This window comes from Malaclemys terrapin, chromosome 1 (genome assembly GCF_027887155.1).
Source record: "Malaclemys terrapin pileata isolate rMalTer1 chromosome 1, rMalTer1.hap1, whole genome shotgun sequence".
NCBI classification, from domain to species: domain Eukaryota; kingdom Metazoa; phylum Chordata; order Testudines; family Emydidae; genus Malaclemys; species Malaclemys terrapin.
In genome coordinates, this window is record NC_071505.1 from 301,035,215 (window position 1) to 301,056,141 (window position 20,927).

Sequence of the window (20,927 nt, forward strand, 5' to 3'; positions counted from 1 at the left end):
CCAATCTTGCAAGGTGCTCTGGATACTTCAACCCTGCACCTGCGCAGACTTCCATTGATTTCAATGGGATGTAAGGGTCTGCCCACTTGCACAAAGCAGCTAGCATGATCAGGTTTTGTTAACTGCTACTATTTTGTATAGTTACCTAGTGTTTAATCCTTCTCTTTTACTTTTTAATTTTAACCATTTCATACTGCCAAGTTTTAGTTATTTTTAACACTTGTCTCCATCTATGCCCATTTATTTTATAGAGCTCTGTGCTAATCTTAAGAAGTCACTAAAGCTTGTGCACTGGAACTGGAATTTTCAAAGGCACCTAAGGGAATTTTTGATTGAAATTGTCTCCTTTGAAAATACCAGTTTGGTGCACAATGTTAATTTAATAATTTATTTATTATTTAATTTTTATTTATACTATAATATAGTAAACTATTAGTTTAGTAAATAAACTATTTATACTATTTATTTAAACTATTTATAATTATTATTAAAAGTTAATTTAGAATTTATTCGGATTTGGTTCCCTAAGTCTCTTTGGCTCCATTTGAAAATTCCAGCCTCAAAAGTCAGGGATGCAAAAAATGTATTCCCCTTATTTTCCTGTAAAGTAGTTTGCTTTTTGAATCCATGGAAACAACATGAATAATTCTGAATTAACCCTAACAATTCTCATTGCAAATTTCTTATCTGAATGGAATGAGATAAATTTTTCAGTAAAATGTGAACGTGATTAACAAACTAGAAATATTTATTTAGAGCTACATCTTGTGAGAAAGCATGATTGGGAAAGATAAATAATGAGAGAAATCAGGAAAACTAAACATTTCTTTTAACATTCTAGTGCTTTGGTGTTTCTTGACATACACCCAAATCACACTCTCATTGCATCTGAAATCCTCTCCACACCGTGAATCTGCATAAGCCAGAAGAAGCAATAGATTGGTCATATTTCCCAGGAGAACTGTACAAAGAGAGAAAAAATAGCAGATTACTGGGAAAAACCTGGGAGATCTGTAATCCTTGATTTATATTGGTTATAATTTCCATGCTAATTTCCTAAATTGGTCTGAATTGGACCAAAAAACTTCCTTTAAGGGGTCTGGGTATTACATTAAAATATTAGTGAAACAGATTTCATGTTCTATTTTTAAAATATATTTACTTCAGACTGAATCCTTCTTTCTTAGCAATATGAATAGCTAATTGCTGGAGCTCTTACATTTTTTCCTTATATGAGCAAATTGTTACATTTGTTTACTAAATGGTAAACCAAATATATAATGCCATAGTGCTTAATACAAACAATATGCAATGCTACTTTTAACAGCATAGAATCTATAGCAAACTGCCACTTCCTGTTTTTAGGTATATATAAAACTAGTATTATTTTGTCTTTTACATTGGTGTAGATTCACTTTTAAAGGGACGGTATCACAATAAAACCCCCAAATTCTTGTCAACCTTAATTGTGTCCCTCTAAATATATTCTATTAGTGATTATGAAGCAGGGTTAGTGTTTTATACTTTCCGAAGTCTCCAGCCCACCAAGTAAGACTTAAGTGTTAACTGTTCTCATCAATTAGCTGGCAGCAGAGAGTCCCGTTCCAACAGAGAGTGGTTTATTTGCTGTTTTTCAGAGTTGTGATCTTTGAGGAAAGCTTTTGAATTCCAAAAATAATAACTACATTGTTTTATGTTTTACATTTAGATTCCTTATTGGTTCCAAGACTGATGCTGAAAGGTAAGTAGTTCATATCTTTCTTTTTTTACAGCCCGAGTTTGTCCGTTTCTGCCATAATGTACCTTACTTTCATTACCATGGAAGCAATGGCATGTGACATGGATATTAAATAGAAACAGTCAAGATCTGCAACAAGACTAAAAACGTTGCATCTCTTGCACTTTACATTTGTGGGAAGGGTGGGGGAAAGAGAGTAACTCCACACACCTTGTCCCATTTTTCTGTTAAATTCTGAAGACCATACTATGCCTTTGGATGAACCCATCAGCACTAGTCTGGCAAGAGCATTCAAGAGAAGAGTTTGGCTGTGAGACTTTGTACAAGTAAATTTGCTATCAAGTATAGCTTTAAAGAGAGTGGTTCTTTTGAACTTTAACTGTAGTGTCAAACTTCTTCTCAGTTGAATATTTTTTATTCAGGCAATATTGATTTAGCATTGTGATAAGTATTCTATCACTCCTAGAGCAAGAAGAAAAATAGTCCCCCCAATATATTTTAGCTATAGAAGGTTTACGGTTGTCTGCTGTGGTTCATTATAAAACATAAAGTAGACTTCTCCCATACTCAGTGGATTTCTCCAGACTTATGTTTCTCAACCTTTTCAGGATGGTAACCCCTAGTTCAAAGTCAAAAAAATTCACAACCCCCTTACATTTATTATAAAAGTAGGAGTGAAAAATGTAACAATGATAAGCCTATATAATTTATTTGTGTTTCAAGAAGACTGACTGCATACTTGACCTTGAGGGGTAAGGGTGTCATGGCAGTACTGGAGAGAGATTGTCTTTGCTTTAGAGTGTAATGGGATTTTCAGTGGCTCGCAACAGCCCTGATTGCTTTTGGTATCCTCACTGAGGATCGCAACCCACTGGTTGAGAAGCACTGCTGCACACAAGTGGATATTTTATTCTTCAAACTGATAGAAAAAATTAAAATATTGTGGTATCAGGTGTCTCTGTAAGGGAGTTCATATTTCTATACAATGTTATTATGTTGCAGATCAATTTACTGAAGTTTAAAGTAAAACCGAATCACAATTCAAACCATTTTATCTAAGTGCTTGCAGTTTGCATTTCAGAATAGTGAAACAGTAGTAAGTAGGCAAAGAAAATTTAGAATATAATAAAGTTAATCTACATCTAGAACAAACAGTATAATGTTAAAAATAGTGCAAAATTGTTAATCCTTTTTCAAATCCTGTGCTGAAGTCTTTAGTGGTGTATTTCAGGGTAGTGAACCAATACCAGGAACTAGTTCAAAGTGAAGCTAAATGTCCAGTGAAGATGGTTCATAATTCAGGTGGATCAGTCAACCTAAGTCATCTTTCTCCAGGGAAGGAAATGGAAGTGAGTTTGCTCAATGTTTCTTTCTTACATTTACAATTGCTTATTGAGTAATTACAGTTCCCTAAAGGGACTCAAAGGACAAACATCTGTCTGAAGTTTTTAAACCTACTATTATTACAAGTCTGTAATGGAAGAAATTAGAGAAAAATGCTTTTCTCAGATTTTTCTTTTTTTTTTAAATGTGTCTTTGATAATGCTATGTATAGTCCATTTTTTCAGTTCATCGAGGTCTTTCATACAGCAGCAGAGCAGAGAAAAGCATTTTTAAAGACAGGAAAATACAGTTCTAAAACCAATCTAAAATTGGCAAGGGAACTTGGAGGCAGACGTAATGCCTGAACTGTTAACTCTTCATAAAAATGGTTTGGAGATTTTTTTTATTAGATTTCAAAATGACAACATCCTTCTAAGGCAGGGGGTCGGCAGCCTTTCAGAAGGAGTGTGCCGAGTCTTTATTTATTCACTCTAATTTAAAGTTTTGCATGCCAGTAATACATTTTAACGTTTTTAGAAGGTCTCTTTCTATAAGTCTATAATATAAAACTAAACTATTGTTGTATGTAAAGTAAATAAGATTTTTAAAATGTTTAAGAAGCTTCATTTAAAATTAAATTAAAATGCAGAGCCCCCCGGACTGGTGGCCAGGACCCGGACAGTGTGAGTGCCACTGAAAATCAGCTCGCGTGCCACCTTTGGCACGTGTCCCATAGGTTGCCTACACCTGTTCTAAGGGATACATGCTCTTAGAGTGTATTCCTCTGTGCATGTCTGGCAGGAATTCCCGTAGCTGAAAGTTTGGTGCTGATGGACCCATCAGGCCATCTGTTTTGTTATCTCTGCTGAGCATTTTAGATTGATCCCACTACTCTAGTTCTTTTTTTTAACCTCAACTAGCATTTGCTGCTTTGCTGGTCCTTTCCTCCTGGCTATCTATGTTCTCCCCTTTGGCATCCCTTCTTTTTAAATAGATAAATAAAGCTGTCCAGTTTGCTAGCCATGAACAAAGTTCTGCCGGAGTCAGCAGAGTCATAGCAAGGAAGCAACGGATCACCTTCTTTTTTGACTATCTAATCCTCTATGGATGGTAAAGCAGTTATCTTGAGTAGTGAAGAAAGAGTTTGAAAAAGTAAAAATAAAAACTAAGTCTTTAGGATTATCATCAACAGGAACTTAAAGGATTTTTAAAGAAAAAAATAGAAGCGCATAAAAGGAGAATAGTGTCTGTTTGCTTTTCAGAGCCATTAAAGAGCACAGAATTGTATACTCTGTAAAATACAAAGAGCTAAGCATCAGCTCTTAGCATGTGTGCCCAACTTGAAAAGAACTTCAGAGGAACCATAATTCAGCTAAGAAAACTTTTGAAATTACTCTTCTAACTTTTTTTAGTGATGCGATTAATTTTATTGTTAAAGTTAACCAGGTGTTTTTTCTAGGGCACTGATGAAGGCTGACTTAATTTCCTCTGTCACAGTCTTTTGACTCCTTTGACAGGGAGGGAAAATATCAAGCACTAATTTTATTAAGAATAATAAAAATAAATATGCAAATAATAAATTGAGTTTTTGAAGTTGTATATCTGATATTGTCTTCTGTGTGTTCTGTCATCTCCCTGAACCTGAAAGCACAAACACTATGTTTATAATACTTCTTTTATTCTGAATTTATACTCCATGCATGTAAATTAAATATTTGGCCTTTACCTGTAAATTTATTTTCCCTGAAACAGGTTGTCTGACAGTCTGAACTAGTAGTTGCATGGATCTACAGGCAATTACAGCCAACTTCTAGGTAGCCTGCCATTTGTAATTCAGGGCTACATATTTGAATAGCTGTAAGGCAATACTTGAACTTTATTAATTCATCTTAAAAAATTCTGTTCATAATTGGTAAAACAAAAAGCAGAATACCTTCATTCTAAATATAATGGTGCAATCATGGCAAAACTTCCATCAATTTCAGTGGAGCCAGGATTTCACCCAAGTATTTATATTCCTGTTCCCATACTCTGATTCTGTACCCTGAATCCCGAGTGGGTCAGGATTGACAGACAAATTTATCGGTAAGACCAAGTTTTCCTTTCTTTCAAGAGTATGTCTGTCATTCTTCTACTCCTGGGATGTCATTAGCAATGAATTCAGGATAGGGAATGAAGCAATATAATTTCCATTGTTTGTTTTATTTTAATTTTGCCACCGGTTTGGAGGCCTCTCCTGGAAAAAACTGCATCTGAAAAGTATCACAGATTGTGTTTCTAATGTCTCCCACAAAGGGAGACCACTTCCTGAAAATTGCTTTATTTTAGAATTCCAATAGAAATGCTTTAATTTAATAGTTACTTATTTCTAGCATGTATGATGTGATCTCATATTGGAATAATATATCTTGAATTTCTGTTTCTTCTTAGCAGCCAGAGAGTCTATCAGGGTCTGTGCAGTCTTCAGTATTGGGGAAAGGTGTAAAACATCGACCTCCTCCCATCAAACTACCTTCAAGTTCAGGAAGTAGTTCTTCAGGTAAATACTTTTTTTAGCTTTTTATCCTCTCCCTCCTTCTGTCTGTTTCCCTTATTTTGAAGTGTGAGGTTTAACTACTTAAAGTAATAACTTCAAATATAATGGAAAAACTTTACCTCTATAGGTCATGGAGAGCGTTTTTCAAAGCTGATCTTACTGCTTTCTGATTAAACAGTATTGTTCAAGGATGTATATAATGGAAAATATTCTAACATCCCTCCACAGAACAATAACGTGTGTTAATTGTGCTTTTTCAGGTAATATTTTTAGTCCACAGCAGTCAAGTGGCCACCTAAAATCCCCAACTCCTCCTCCTCCTTCTAAGCCTCCCAGTCTTTCTCGGAAACAGTCTATGGATCTTAGTCAAGTTAGCATGCTTTCTCCAGCTGCCATGTCTCCTGCGAGCTCTTCACAAAGTGAGTCACGAACTAAATTCTCCATTAAATCTTAGGCTTTTGCATAATGTCTTGAGATAAACTTAACCAGTGGAATGGTGAAACTTAAATGTACAGTGTACTCTAAATTGTATACGTTGTGGAAAGCTTCAGGCAGGTCTCTTGTTGACTGTATGTATTTTATGTTTACTGTAATTGTGTTTGTTTTTCTGTATATATATATGTATGCACTCTTTGTGTATACGTTTTAATACATTTTATGCGACCAGTATGATTCTCTTTTTTTAAAAAGCCTGATAGCTAATGTGACAATATAAGATTCCAAAGTGTGGTTCTTTCCTCCAGTGTAAAAATAACAGTATATGAGACCAATTTGCATTTACATAATTTAAGCAACTGATTCTTTTTAAATGTCATAGGAGCTGGTACAGTTGTATCTCTGTGTATGTATATAACCTGATCAGTCCCAAGGTGGCGATACAATAAACTATGAGATGATTTTTTAAAACACTCCAACACTGTTTTACAAATCATTGCTGATTACTAAAGTGTAATAATGATTATTATAGCACCATAATGTAAGGTGTTAAAATGTAATTTTCTAAAATGAGTGACATCTAAGTTTGATTTTTTTTTAATTAATGACAGGATTATTGTAATTATAGATCATAAACAATTTTTAAAATATGCGTCTTGAGGCCTTTCATGAACAGATTTGTACAGCGAAAGAAACCACAGCTATAGTTTTCCATTTTTTTTATGAATAATTGCACACTGAACATTTCCGTATGCTGCACAGTGATATACTATGTTTTTTGCATTAAATAGTTTAAAATCTTCTGAATAGCTCAAAAGGTGTAATTTTTCTGCCTTCTTGTTTTGCACAAAGAAAAACATAAGAAAGATTTTGTAAATTTTCTAACAGTTCTATTCACACTTTTTTATGTTGCTGGTATGGATTATGTAAATCTACTGCACACAGTTGTTACTGTAAGTAAAGCTCTGGTCACAGCTTTTGGACATTCACATTTCTTTCCTTTCTTTCTGCAGGACATGAAAGCTAAAAAAGAGAACACCTCAAGAGCTTTTGGTTTTTTTTACTTTTTCTGTTTTTTGTTTTTTTCTATTGTTAAACTGTGCATACTGCATTCACAACAAATTTATCTATACATTCTACATTTAAGCAGAAGGAATTACACAGTAACTTTTAAAGATGCAGTATTATCTCCTGCAAAAAGCATTTACTTTATTTTCTCTTTTGTGATTTGACTGAAATCTGGCAAATACAGTTATCGATATCTATTTAATAGAATTTAGATGGTTACCTTTGACCCCATTTGATCACTGAAACTGTCTGTTCTTTGTTGAATTTGTTGTTTTCCATATGTTTTAGCATGATGCTGTTATACAGACAGTACATACAGCCTATATATTTGACATTTTGGAATCAAAACCATTAACTGGGTTAAAATGATCACTCAGAAAAATTGTACTACATTGACTTAAAAATATTTCCAACAGTCATGATTTAGTGCACTATAAATTTTAAAAGGGCTTAATGGACGATACAAATTTATGTTTTGGTTAAAGAGTTAAGCATGGCAATGGGGTTTCTGTGTGATATACTGCATCTTTAATAATGAGCGAGTGCAGCAACACTCGTGTGTCATGGGTAGAAATTAACACTTGCAGTTTACTGCTTTAAAAAACTGGAACAAATTGTCAGTGCTAAATAAGATTCCATTAACCTTATTTTACAAAAGGACTGGCCTTTTATAACAAACTAGCACTTTTTATTTTTCTCAATGAGCAGGGTCTGGAACTCCTAAACCATCTACTCCTACTCCAACCAACACCCCTTCATCGACCCCACACCCTCCTGACGCTCAGAGCTCAACTCCTATTACCCCTTCTGCCACCCCTACTCCCCAAGATTCAGGCTTCACCCCTCAGCCCACTTTGTTAACCCCGTTTGCTCAGCAGCAAATGTCTCTGAGCCAGGCATTGCCTGTAATGACCATTCCTCTTTCCACCATGGTAACATCCATTACTACAGGAACCACCTCCACCCAGGTCATGGCAAACCCTGCAGGACTTAACTTCATCAATGTAGTGGGCTCTGTGTGGTAAGTTCACTTTATTTTTAATGGCTTCTTAACAACCTACCTTATGCTGATTTACAGAAATGTTCAATATTCATTAAGCCAGGTTTTTTTCAAAATGTCCAACGGAAATGTATCATTTCTCCATGTAATGGCATAATTCAGTTCATGCAGTTTTATGAGGTGTTCAAACAGAAGAAACCCAGTATTTGAATGCTGATGAAGTTGAATGAGAACCACTGAACTGTGTACTTTGAGTTTTTAAGATGTATAGGGTTTAATTACACTAGAACTTACCTAGCTACAAAAACTATGATAGCTCTTGAGATTTTGTTCTTACAATTTTTCCACTTGAATGTTATCTTTTTATTAATCATTATGAGAGAGGAGATGGAATATGCAAACCGTTCCAAATTAAAAATAATCAGACAAAATTCTGTGTAAAACCCCCTGTGAGTGAAACACTCTGTGTAAAATGTTTATAATAAGAACTTAAGAATGGCCATACTGGGTCAGACCAAAGGTCCCTCTAGTCCAGTATCCCTGTTTTCCGACAGTGGCCAATGCCAGGTGCCCCAGAGGAAATGAAGAGAACAGGTAATCATCACGTGATCCATTCCCTGTCGTCCATTCCCAGCTTCTGGCAAACAGAGGCTAGGGACACCATCCCTGCCCATCCTGGCTAATAGCCATTGATGGACCTATCCTCCATAAATTTATCTAGTTCTTTTTTTGAACACTGTTATAGTCTTGGCCTTCACAACATCCTCTGGCAAAGAGGTCAACAGGTTGACTGTGCGTTGTGTGAAAAAATACTTCTTTTTGTTTGTTTTAAACCTGTTGCCTATTAAATGGAACGTCAGTGAATCTGATTTATGAGTACTTGACTTTATTAAGCATTTTTACACTTATTCTGAGACTTAAATATTATTCTGTATTTTTTAAAAGCACTTCTGCCAACAGTGGAATTTATTCTGTTATTACCAAGGTAGATTTCTATTAACTTAAAGTAGCTTTTGCTATTTGCTGTGTAAAACACAGAGTGCACCCTAACGATGTCAGATGTGTGAATTACTCATCTGAACTCTCCCGCAGCAACTCATCACTCCAAATCCATTAAACAGATTTTTTCAAGTTGCTGAAGGAAAACATGAGCCTACTCTCCAGCTTTTATGTCCTGTCAGTGCTGCTGTATTTAAGGTTGTGTTAGTCTTTGTATTTGGAAACACTGCAGGCTTAGAATAAAAGAACCTGTACACTTTATTCTTCCTGTGATCATTGATCTCACAGTGAGTCGTGTACACAGAAGGAGGGTAGGATATGGACCTATATATTCCAAATCCTAGGTACTTTATGATACTCCTTTATGTGTTTTTCTAAATGTCTGGGTTGTGGAGAACACGTAGCACGTTTCACACTCAGCTGTAACATTCATTTAATGTTAGTTTGTGATGAATTAATCAATAGGGTGACTATAAATGTTGTTCTGATCAGTCACCTTAAATATAACCTCATTTAGAGTGAACTGTTGATTGTGTTGTTAAAGACTGGAAGGCAAAAATCTAGTTGTTCACACACATTTGTGCCACTTGGATTTAATGTGTTTTCTTTCCTCTTCTACAGTGGAGCACAGACATTGATGAGTGGCTCAAACCCCATGCTGGGGTGTAATACTGGTGCCATAACCCCTGCAGGTATAAATCTGAGTGGCATTTTACCATCAGGAGGTCTGGTGCCAAGTGCACTGCCAGCTGCAATGCAGTCTGCCTCTCAAGCAGGTTAGTATGAATCAGCTAAAAAGCTGTCACGAGGAACATTCAGATCAGGTTAAATAGCAAGAGCCCTTTAACCACAGTGGGCAGAAGAGTTCAACAAGAAGTTGTGTGCGCCAGTGAATGGATAGTGTGTACATTCAGGCTTGAATCCACAAAGGGACTTAGGCATTGCAACACTCAGGTGCCTAGAAAAATCACAAGAACAACATTGGCATCCACAAGGCCTAAGTTAGGCACCTAGACTCCCTATGCAATGAAGTGGGGGGGAAATAAGTGCCTAAGAATGGGATCCACAAAAGCCAGCATACTAGATGGGGAGCTGTCTACTAGCCAATGGGAGATTCTGATGAGAGGAGTTTGTCTTAAATCCCTCCCTAGAGATAGAAAGAGGTGGTAGCCCAGTGGAGACAGCACTCATCCCGAATGTGGGAGATCCAGGTTCAATTCCCATCCCAACTGATGGGGAGAAAGGATTTGAATAGGGGTCTTCCATGTCCTTAACCACTACGCTTTGGGACCTTCTGCTATGGGTCTGCCTTAGTCTCTCCTGTCAAAGCTGTTTCACTGTGGATGAATAATTATAAAGTAATTGGAGCATGGGGACTGGACCCAGGTAAGTGTGCTATCTGTCAGGCTGTAGGGTCATTCTCTCTCTGGCCCAATGACTATTTATCCAAAGTGAACAGCCTCAACTGGAGAGACTGAGGGTGAGCCCACATCAGAATAACACAGCTCAGCGGTTCGAGCACTCTCCTGAGAGGTGGGAAACCCGTGTTCAAATATTTTCTAGCCCTCAGGCAGAGGGGAGAATGAACCTAGGTCTCCCACATCCAGGTGAGTGCTCAGACCACTGTGTTAGAAGTTATAAGTGAGGTGGCCCTGCCACTGCTGGATTTTGAATGTAGCCTGATCCGGCAGGTGTGTTTGGAGTATGTTTGGATCAGGTCCAAAGGCAAGATAGGCATTTGCTTGCCTCTCTTTTCCTGGTTTGCAGATCACACTGGGGCAGAGGTGTGCAACATATGTGAGGTGCGCATGACCAGAGGCAGAAACGTAGATGCCTAGGCAACTTTTACGTTTAGATGGCAGCTGAGGGGGGCTGGTGTTGTAGATTGCTGTGGCACCTAAATCTGAGCCGCTGGCACCTAAGTCCCTTTAGGATGCAGGCTTACTGAATTTGGGGATGATCTCTACATTCTTAGTCCCCAGGTCAGCTGAGGTTGAGTGTGTCTGAAGTAGTTATTTTAACGGGCTAGGTTAGGGTTGCTAACTTTCTACTTGAACAAAAACGAACACTCTTGCCCTGCCCCTCATCCGAGGCCCCAACCCTTCTTCAAGGCCACGCCCCTGCTCACTCCATCTCCCCTCCCTCTGTCGCTTGCTGTCCCCACCCTCAGTCTCTCACTCATTTTCACCAGGCTGGCTCCAGGGGTTGGGGTGTGGGAGGAGTGAGGGCTCTGGCTGGGGGTGCGGGCTCCAGGGTGGGGTCAGAAATGAGGAGTTCAGGGTGCGGGAGGGGGCACTGGGCTGGGGCTGCAGGGTTCGGAGTGCAGGAGGGGGCTCCAGGCTAGTGCAGGGGGATGTGAGGGCTCTGACTGGGGGTGCAGGTTCTGAGGTGGGGCTGGGGATAAGGGGTTTGGTGTGTAGGAGGGTGCTCCGGGCTGGGATGAGGAGTTTGGAGGGTGGGAGGGGGATCAGGGCTGGGACAGAGGGTTGAGGCACAGGAGTGGGTGCAGGCTTCGGGCGGCGCTTACCTCAGGTGGCTTTCGAAAGCAGCGGAATGTCCCCCCTCCGGCTCCTATGCCAAGGTGTGGCCAGGCAGCTCTGCGTGCAGCCCTCCCTCTGGCACCGCCCTCGCAGCTCCCATTGGCCGCAGTTCCTGGCTAGTGGGCGCTGCGGAGCTGGTGCTTGGAGTGGGGGTAGTGCAAGGAGCCCCTTGCTGTCTCTACACCTAGGAGCCCTGAGCGGGGACATGCCTCTGCTTCCGGGAGCCGCGTGGCGCTATGGCAGGCAGGAAGCCTGCCTTAGCTCCGCGGTGCTGACTGGAGTCACCAGGGTCCCTTTTTGACCGGGCGTTCCAGTCGAAAACTGGACACCTGGCAACCCTAGGTTAGGTTAGGGAGATGTATTATATATCTGGTTATACATTTGGATCACCCATCAGGGGAAGTTTCTGAGGTAGGTTACGTTGCAAGTTCAGAAGTGACTATGGCAATCATCACTACTAGAAGAAAAGTAAAATATGAAAACATCCCAGAATTTAGGAAGAGGACCCACACTTCGAGTGCTTCAGGCCCTTATTCTTTTACTAGACTGTGTTTTAATCTAGGTATGTTTTTAGCTTCTTAACTGCCATAAAATATTACGGTAGAAATCAATATGTTTCAACATTCATAAATGAGAAGTGTTTAAGTTCTTAGGCTCCAACCTTTTTGAAAACAGGACAGAAAAACACCTAATGTTTGTTAGATGTTTATCCTCTCAGAAATGCTTTTGGACTTGGAGATCTTAAAAAAAAGCCATTATAATTTGCAGCATTTCAATATTTTCCTTTCTCTAATGCAGCTATCAGTAACTGCTGTTTCATTGGGATTCCAGACATATCCATGTGTGGGATGCAAACTGTAATGTATTTTAAAAATAGAGGAAGAACTACAGAACATCTGGGAGGATGCTCTCTGCATACTTTATCTTGTCCAAACACAGTAGTAGTATTTGCAATGTACCATGTTTAATACTGGTAGAACTTCCTTTCTAATCAGTCTGTTCCCCTGAGCTGCGTCTAGATAATGGTGCAATTTACAGTTCTACAGAGAAAATACAATATTCTGCTAAAGTATAAAACTTAACCTTGCCATGCTGCAAGCTTGGAGTATTTAGAAATAATCCCATTGGCATGGTGTGGTGTGATGTATTTGATTTGATGATGTGCATCTAACTAAGTAATGGTTGCCTACTTTTAATTAACAGGCAGCCCTTTTGGTTTAAAAAATGCTTCAGGTCTTCGGCCCTTAAATCTACTCCAGGTAATTAATGTATTTGGACACATTAATAATTGTTTGCATAATTCTATATAGATGTGTTGATTAGTGCTTTTGGTCACATAGACCTCCAGCTCCTTGGAGCCAGGTGGTCCGAGACATGCCATTTATTGAAAGTGTTTCATTTTATTATTTTAATTTGAATGCATAAGACAAGAAAAGGTCTGTACTAAGAGAAAAGGTGCCTTAAATGATAACTAAAATCAGTCTATAAAACAGCAAACTGGACGCCATCCTTTCCCCACTAACAAATCAACCAGTCTTGAATGACATAAAATAAGCTGTAGAAATAGTGAAATTTAAACTTGAATTCAAGTGGCTAATTGCATAAAAAAAAATCAATTTTTAAGCCTTTGTTTTTGCTTTCACTGAAAAGTAGTTGTTTTCATTTTTAGTTATGATTGTTTGAAAACTGCAAAATTAACAGTGCACTAGAAATCCCCTGTAAATTAACCAGCATAGGTCTTAAGAACGATGAACTATGCATGTGCAGTTGGGTTACTAATTGATACAAGGAACTTGCAGTCTCTACTATCGGAAATAGAAAGCTATGCAACACAAATAGTTCCAGACAAGGAGTTTACAAACTCTGAATAAACAAAAAATAAAACCCAAGGGGGAGAATTCTTGATTGCATCTGAGCTCTGATCAAATGCAGGGTGGGGCGGGGGGCAGCTATCAGGTCCAGCACAAGTTAGAGCTGCAAAGGAGCAGCTCTAAATTACACCAGTGGTGCAAGATCCTTCAGGAACCTTACATCAGAGTAGGATTGATCCCCCACGCTGCTTTCCTGTACTCCCTGCTGCCAGGAGCATGGGGTGTGGCTGGCACAGGAGACAGCTGTGTCAGAGGAGAGTTCCTCTGCCTAGGCGGGAATTCTCCATTGACTGTAGTCAGCTGTTTTAAGTCCACTTTATGCCACTTATACAGAATATAGTGGATTTAGTAGACTAGAGGATGTGGCACTAGGAAATGAAATGTAAATGTAAATTAAGAGTCAGGTTGCACAGTTAAACTCAATGCAGTTCACAAATGCACAAGTCAAATTTATATCTGTTTATGGACTCTTCAAGTCCTGGTTAAATGTGCAGCTTATAATAATAGGATATCTCCATTAATTATAATTATCTCCTAGAACTGGAAGGGACCTTGAAAGGTCATCGAGTCCAGCCCCCTGCCTTTACTAGGCAGGACCAAGTACTGATTTTGCCGTAGATCCCTAAGTGGCCCCCTCAAGGATTGAACTCACAACCCTGGGTTTAGCAGGCTAATGCTCAAACCACTGAGCTAACTCTCCTGTTTGTTCTAAAATATATATTATAAACCAGGGGTCGGCAGTGTTCGGCATGCGGCTCGCCAGGGTAAGCACTCCGGCGGGCCGGGCCAGTTTTATTTACCTGCTGACGTGGCAGGTTCGGCCGATCGCGGACCCCACTGGCCGTGGTTCGCCGTCCCGGGCCAATGGGGGCGGCGAGACGCGACGCGGGCGAGGGATGTGCTGGCCGCGGCTTCTTGCCGCCCCCATTGGCCCGGGACGGCAAACCGCGGCCAGTGGGGGCCGCAATTGGCCAAACCTGTCGCATCAGCAGGTAAATAAAACTGGCCCGGCCCGCCAGGGTGCTTACTCTGGCGAGCCGCGTGCCAAACGTTGCCGACCCGTTATAAACCATGGAGGATTTAGTATGCTAATTTAACATTGCTCTTGGAATCTTAACTTTTTTACATTTCTTGTCTTCCTTGAGTTTAATTGTGTAACCTTCATATTGCAGTAACAGTTCTTTGTGTGTGTGTGTGTGTGTGTGTGTGTGTGTGTGTGTGTGTGTGTGAGAGAGAGAGAGAGAGATTATGAAGATATTAGTGACAACCTAATGCTGTCATTTCAGGCTATGCTCTTGAATCTCCTCTCTTGCACTGTTATAAATCAAGAATAATTCAGTTGAAATCAGTGCAGTTGGTAAAACTGGTGTAAGCAAGAGGAAACAGGCCCCATATTTAATTAATATCTGTTGCATCAGATTCTCCACATTTTACTACTAGGAAGCCTTCATCCAAATAAAATAAAATGGTTTAAACATGGAATTAATGAAGTATTCTGATGTTACAGGGATCCATTAACCTACATTTTTATTAGCAATGTGTAAAATCTGCACAATTGTATTGAAATAGAACAATGATATTAATATACTTTTCTCCCTAGGAATCTAGGGCTACAACTTATGCAGACTATTTCTGAAAAATGAGGCCTTTTCAAAAACAGCAGCATTTTTAAAATATCTGCAAGAAGTAATTTAAGATCTAGATCTTTATTTGCGCTCATCCCTGGAGACTGGCAGGCTCATGAATGTGATTGAATTATGTCTTTTGTTTTTAATCTGGAACAGCTTCCTGGTGGCTCACTTATTTTCAACCCACTTCAGCAGCAGCAGCAGCAGCAGCTCTCTCAGTTCTCCCCACAGCAGCAGTCCCAGCAGCCTGCAACCTCTAGTCCACGAGAACAGGGAGAACAGGTGGGCCAGTTACCCTCAGTCTGAGTTCATAAATACATGGGAAACCTGTTGGACCGCATAGTTTACTCACAAATGATTATACCTTTCAGGTGGTGAGTGGTTGGTTGGATTAGTTGTTTAAAGGAAGAGGAAATGAACAATTCTAGTTTACTAAATAACAAGGATCTATTTTTGGATGGTAAAAGTCATTCATAATTTCTCCTTTTACAAGATCTAGGAATATAAAAATTAAGTTGTGTTGCCCAGTTAGTATACTGTCCCTTCAGCTCTGTAGTCATGCCAATACTGAAAAGACCATTATGGTTTGCTTCTAACAATTCCTGTATTGTTTAACTTTGTTTTAGTTAGCAAAGAACTGGCAAAGATAGTGTAGCCCTCTGGTGGTTCGTATTATGCCTTGCACATTTACTGTAGGATATCAGCTGCATAGGTTTGTATGAATTCGCTAGCCTTACATTGAAATAAGCATTCATATAGTATAATGAATGTGGAAAGACCCATTGCATTCTAAACTCCACTTTGACTCCCCTTTTAACTTTGTCAGAAACATCTCCTCTTTGGCCTAAAAATTGTTCATTTCAGATCAGAAGAGAATTTTGTTTTTTAACATTCACATGCATGTTGGGTAAGCAGGCTTTTAGTTACAGAGTATTGGAAACTTAGCATTTTAAATAAACATAACTTTTTTTCTCTAACTTAAAAAAGAGCTGATTTTAAGGTATTGGATTTCTCATGCATTTAGTCCTCCATGAAGACAGGGCTAATAACATTTTATTTAAAACCACGTTTTCTAACTATTTCATTGACAACTGAAAGGTTGTTAGTTACTTGTGAGGAACGGGATCTCTGAATGTTGTAGAGATCTAGATACGTCTGTGAGTCCTTCAGAGGTTACAGGATCAGTTTGAAGATTGTAGAAGTTTTCTGTGGCAGTTACAATGCATGGATTAAATGGTGTCTCTCCTTTTCCCCAGAACAACAAGTAAATGGCCTTTACACAAAAGGTCTCAATCAGGTTAAGGAGAAAGGAAGCCTCGTGAAGAGTGCAGTCACTTTGTTGCCACTGCTATACATAGGTTGTAGTTATAGCTGGCTCCTCTATCCCTTTGGTGATTTTTTGACATGGCAGATAACCTGGCCTTGCATCATCCTGCACTAATGTGGACAGAAGCCATTCAGTATGTGAGGGAAGTGTGTTCTTGCCCCTCCATACACAGAACCACAGCACAGGAATTGCCATGTTGCATCAGAGTAGTGCTCCAGTTAGTCCACTGTCCCGATTCTTAGGGCATGGCTACACTTGCAGATGTAGAGCGTTGAGAATTAAATCTGCCTCCGTACAGCACAGTGGGAAAGCGCTGCAGTCTGTCCACACTGACAGCTTCAAGCGCACTGGCGTGGCCACATTTGCAACACTTGCAGCGGCATTGGGAGTGGTGCATTATGGGCAGCTATCCCAGTATGCAAGTGACTGCAACGTGCTTTTCAAATGGTGGTGGGGTGGAGTGTGACAGGGAGTGTGTTGTGTGTGTGTGTGGAGGGAGAGAGAGTGGGTTTGTGGGGGGCTGAGTGTGTCAGCATGCTATCTGGTAAGTTCAGACTCCCTCTTCCCCCCGCCTCTCTTTCACTCACTCAAAGCAAACAGTAAATGTTTGCTTTCTTGGAGCTGATAAGCAGCCAGCTTCTCCGAAACACTTTGAAAGGGCATTTCCTCATTCCTGCAGCCGATTTCACAACAATGACAAGAGTGGCCACTTAACTTAAGGGGATTACAGGACGTTTCTGGAGGCTGATCACAGCACAGTAATGCAATACCTCGTTCACACTGGTGCCGCGGCGCTCCAGCGGGGGTGCAGCAAACATTATTCCACTTGCCGAGGTGGAGTACCAGCAGCGCTGTAGCCGCGGAGTCAGAGTGCTCTACGTGCCTTGCCAGTGTGGACGGGGAGTGAGCTAGGGCGCCTGGGGCTGCTTTGTTGTGTTGTAACGCGCAAGTGTAGCCAAGGCCTTAGTGACCAGTACCAGCTGCTTTAGAGGAATACACATGAAACCCTCTACTGTAGAATAACCAAAGTTTCTTCCTAACCCTGTCAGTCAGCAGTTGGCTTACATCCTAGCCGTTACAATTGAGTTGGGATTTTTGTGCTAGTGAAGGGTAGGGCTCCATTTGGCCCTAAAATTGTAGATTGTAATCTTGGATGATTGTAGACAGATGGAAAGCTGAGGCAGCAAGTACAATCACTGTGAAAGGCGTTAATCTTTATAGATGATTTCTTTGTAAAAGTCTGCAACAGAGTTTAGCAGTTAACCTCAGTCCATTCTCATATGCCCAATCCCCTTCCCTTGGGGCATCAAGACCTTCCCCTAAATTTTATCTGATAGGGTATTTAGTTCTCACCGTACCCACAATGTGGCCAGTTTGGGAAAGGAAAAGTACAGTCTGCTCTACTTTCGTATCCCTTCTGCCAGTGTAGTTACCAGCTCCTTTCTAGTCTTACTGCAGAGGCCAAAGGCCTTTTGTGTGTGCTAGTTAGTCTCTGCCTTCAGCCCAGATACCTAGTTCAGTTTGTCTTAAAATAATTTTATTTTGAATAGTATGGAAGAATCATCAGTAAGGTGGCTCTAGGAGTGAAAGTAACTTAAAGGACTTACCGGTATGCCGGAGTCCTGAGCGGGGCGTGGCCTCAACTGGAAGAGGCTGTGGCTGGGAGCTCCAGGGCCTTTAAATCACCCCGGAGCTACCAGCTGCAAAGGCGGCTGGGAGCCCTGGGGCTCAGGGGCGAATTAAAGGGCCCAGGGCTCCAGGCCCTTTAAATCACCACGGGAGCCCTGCTGCCACTACCCCGGGGCAGCAGGGCTCAGGTAGTGGTGACAGGGCTCCGGAGGCGATTAAATCCCCGCCAGGGCCCTTTAAATCATCGCTGGAGAAGCCGGTCCAGTCTGGCACGGCGTACTGGCCCGTACCGCCTTACTTTCACCGCTGGGTGGCTATGAATACTACATAAAGTATTAGACTGACAAAAGCTCACTTACAAGGTAACAGGCCCCTCTACCTTGAATGTCTCTTACAATATGTGCTAATTACCTGTGCTAAACAATCTGTTCCACCATGGATGTAGCTGTGACACTGGGAGTACCTTTCCCAGACCTGAAGAAGAGCTCGGTGTGGCTCGAAAGCTTGTCTCTCTCACCAACAGAACTTGGTCCAATAAAAGATATTACCTTACCCAAATGGGTAATGTCAGTTTCCTGGAATCCCACATGGCAGAAAAGTTCTCCTACAGTGTCATCTCTATTCACGCAGGTCTTTAAGCTGTTATGTGTGGTGGTGTGACAGCAGACCACTGTAGATGTATTCTTAAGGCACTTGGAATCCAACCATCAAATCTCTTGTTATTGTTTGTAATTACTTTGTTCTTTTGATCAGTAAGCCAATACTCTTAGGATTTCCTCGTACAGACATTGAACTATGAACTTAATTTCTTCAAGCATGTAAATTGAGCTGAAATCTAAGTGCTTAGTGAAGAAATAATCAAAATAACACTTTTTATTCCATTGTGCAAAATATACATACATTTATCACAAATTTCTGTAGGTTTTTGGTGAGAGGTTGGTACCATCATTTTATAGTATCCTCAGTATGTCCTAACCTTATAGCACTGTTTCTTTAGTACAGTGATTTTTAGCTGAATTCTTTCCCTGTTTTCTTTTTCATGTGATTATTTAACATGGTTATCTTGAAGAAATCTTGCATAACTCATGACAATTTAGCAGCCTTAGTCACAAGTTCTGCCTTCTTACAATTTTTTTTTTTTTTTTTTTGGTCTGGTGTGTGTTAAAAGTCTGTTTGAATTATGTAAGATGTACTCAGACAATATTTTCATTCCATGTGGATACTCTAGTATAGCGCACGATCCAGTACACATAGATTTCAATGGCCATTTGATCAAGCCCCTCATGATCCAATCTGTGTAAGAAATGAATGGAGGTGGGGGAAGTTATTTTGTTCCTGAGTGAAGTTGTTGCTTTCAGAATATTATTGGGGTGGTTTTTTTTAAGATAAGAAAGGATGGCACAATCTGAAGATGTAAACATCTTCACTTTCCCCCCTGATGTTTAGGGTCTATAGTGATTAGTATTCTTGCCTGTGAACTGCGTGTGGACCACCATTTCAGGTGCAACACAGATTCTTGTGGGATTAGGAGATGAAGTACCACCTGATTGGATCTAAACTATAGTTATTACTACTAGGTTGCCCATGGTGCAGTCAGAGATGCCATGGGACTTCTATTAAAGAACAGAGATAATCCTAATGTCCTGGAAAACATTCCCTATCTATGTAAAACAGGTTATAGAATCCAAAATTATAGAAGCGCTAGTATAGAGCGCATAATGGCTGCTCTACATATCTGAATAGTCATTCCATTACCCGTATTTAACACTATAAAAAGCAGAATGTGTTTTTTAAAAGGGAAATAAAAGCGGTACTCAGATCTTTTCATGCTGATTTTTTTAATTTATTCATTCAATGGCACAATAAGTATCAAACTTCTCATTTTTGCCAGAGTGCTGAGCAGTGTCCAGCCAATCAAGACCAAGCCTTATCTGCCCAGCAAGCTGCTGTTATTAACCTGACTGGAGTAGGGAGCTTTATGCAACCTCAAGCAGCAGGTATGTGGTGGCAGAGTTTCCTTCTGGTTTTTTTTGTGACATTGATAAATTTCATACTGGAATGAAGTTTGGTGTTTAATATAAGCCTTCCCCTTACTCTAATTAAAGCAAATCACATATCAAGGTATCATGACAGAGTATGGATTACATAAAAGATGCTACACTTAATTTGACTTGCAAATTAAAAGCATGCACTTTTCTGCTTCTTTGTCTTGTGTATGGTAGTTTCATAAACTGAATATGCTCTAAATCACAATTCCTGCCAGAACTGTACAAAGCTTCCATACCAAACTTCATTAAGGAGTATTTCTTTAAACTGTCTGCTTTAAAGACCAGTATGAGAAATTTGTTTCATGTCCACAAGCTCTTCATAATCTAACTGCATGTTCCAACTAACAGTGTCTATACAGTGTATACTTTATTCTGCACTGTTTCTGATTTTATTCTGAGATTAATTCTACTGATCCCCTTTCTGTTACACTCTATTCCTATGTCTTCCTTTCCTAACCCTGACAACCTCCACCCAACCTCTTTGACCTGCCTGCTTTCCCCTTCTCCTTTTCGTAGTGTTGTCTCAGCTTGGCTCTGCCGTGAACAGACGTGGGCAAAGCCTTCCTCAGCAGAGACTCCAGCTCTCCTCTGCCTTACAGCAGCAACAACAACAAGCCTTGCAGCAGCAGCAGCAACAGATACAAGTAATCCAGCAACTTCGCTCTGATTGCATTACAAAAATACAATTCTCAGCTCCAAAAACAAAAATGCTGCCCTTTAGACTTTTACTAATACCATATGGAATTTTTAAAATGCTGCAGTGTGGCAAACTAAACTCAGAGATC

The 20,927-nt window shown here is 40.0% G+C and overlaps 1 protein-coding gene across 16 annotated transcripts in view; it reads left to right on the forward strand.

Moving 5' to 3' along the window:
- Positions 1–20,927, forward strand: part of SUPT20H (SPT20 homolog, SAGA complex component) — a 59,858-nt gene that overhangs the window by 37,733 nt on the left and 1,198 nt on the right. For 4 of the 16 annotated variants that reach the window (XM_054015256.1, XM_054015258.1, XM_054015257.1 and 1 more), the window contains 10 exons: positions 1,709–1,741; positions 2,970–3,087; positions 5,492–5,600; positions 5,858–6,016; positions 7,809–8,121; positions 9,721–9,875; positions 12,843–12,898; positions 15,295–15,420; positions 19,986–20,091; positions 20,659–20,786. In XM_054015256.1, coding sequence (XP_053871231.1) covers positions 1,709–1,741; positions 2,970–3,087; positions 5,492–5,600; positions 5,858–6,016; positions 7,809–8,121; positions 9,721–9,875; positions 12,843–12,898; positions 15,295–15,420; positions 19,986–20,091; positions 20,659–20,786 — 1,303 coding nt within the window. The remainder of the gene's footprint in view (positions 1–1,708; positions 1,742–2,969; positions 3,088–5,491; positions 5,601–5,857; positions 6,017–7,808; positions 8,122–9,720; positions 9,876–12,842; positions 12,899–15,294; positions 15,421–19,985; positions 20,092–20,658; positions 20,787–20,927) is intronic. The other 12 variants (XM_054015261.1, XM_054015262.1, XM_054015268.1 and 9 more) reach the window with 7 other exon arrangements.